At 67.0% G+C, this 849-nt stretch overlaps 1 protein-coding gene across 2 annotated transcripts in view; it reads left to right on the forward strand.

The window, feature by feature from the left end:
* SLC17A7 (solute carrier family 17 member 7) overlaps positions 1 to 849 on the forward strand; it is a 17775-nt gene that overhangs the window by 5403 nt on the left and 11523 nt on the right. The window contains exon 1 of one of the 2 annotated variants that reach the window (XM_023182503.2): positions 330 to 539. The exons of the other annotated variant lie outside the window; for it this stretch is intronic. Within the exon in view, the coding sequence (XP_023038271.1) occupies positions 478 to 539 (62 nt within the window). The 5' untranslated portion in view covers positions 330 to 477. Of the gene's footprint in view, positions 1 to 329; positions 540 to 849 lie in introns of those variants that run through there. 2 annotated transcript variants of the gene reach the window in all.

Genomic DNA, 849 nt, shown 5'->3' on the forward strand with positions numbered 1-849 from the left:
AATTGGGGGAACAAAAGTGGGGGAGAGAAATGATGGGGATGAGAACTCAGGAGAGGAGAGAAAATCTGGGTAGGAGCCAGGGGGATGGAACGGGGACAGGGGGAATAGCTTGGGGAAGGAACAGAATTGGGGGGCGTGAACTCGGAGGCGTGAGTTCAGAACCCAGAGGCGTGGTCTTGGAAGGCTCAGGCGGAGACAGGACGAGGATGAAAAGGCTGCGAGAGGGGGCGGGTCTGGCAGACGAGGGGAGGGGTCTGGTGGGGCTGGGGCGGGGCCTCCCGCGCCCCGCCCCCGGCGCTGAGTCCTGTGACAGCCCCCGGGCCGCCTGCACTCGCAGCCTCCTTCCCCCCGAGCGGAGCTGCGGGGCCGGCCGGGCCGGGGCGGACCCCGGGAACCCGGACGCGGCCGCCCGGGCCCGCGGGCGGGGGGATCGGCGGGGGGGAACCGGCGGGGTGACCCGCGGCAGGAGCCGCCACCATGGAGTTCCGCCAGGAGGAGTTTCGGAAGCTAGCGGGTCGTGCTCTCGGGAAGCTGCACCGGTGAGCCTGGCAGGGGTCCCGGGAGGAGAAGAGTGGGAGGATCCGAGGAGGATGCTAATTCCCACCTGGGCGCAGACTGACAGATGAACGGGCGATACCCCGGCATGGGGGTCCACCCATCTGTCCAGTTTTCTCCCGTGGGCTCCGACGGCGCCGTTCTCCCTGGTCGAGCCTTGTCCATTATCCTGTTCATTTTTCTGCACTCCACCCCACCCTGCTCCACTCTCTCTGGTGCTGTAAATCCCTCTCTCCCGGGTCTCTGGCTCCCTCCCCCACCACTTCTGCGTCTCTGTCCCCGTCTCTTTCTGGC

This window comes from Piliocolobus tephrosceles, chromosome 21, assembly GCF_002776525.5.
Source record: "Piliocolobus tephrosceles isolate RC106 chromosome 21, ASM277652v3, whole genome shotgun sequence".
Classification (NCBI taxonomy): Eukaryota; Metazoa; Chordata; class Mammalia; order Primates; family Cercopithecidae; genus Piliocolobus; species Piliocolobus tephrosceles.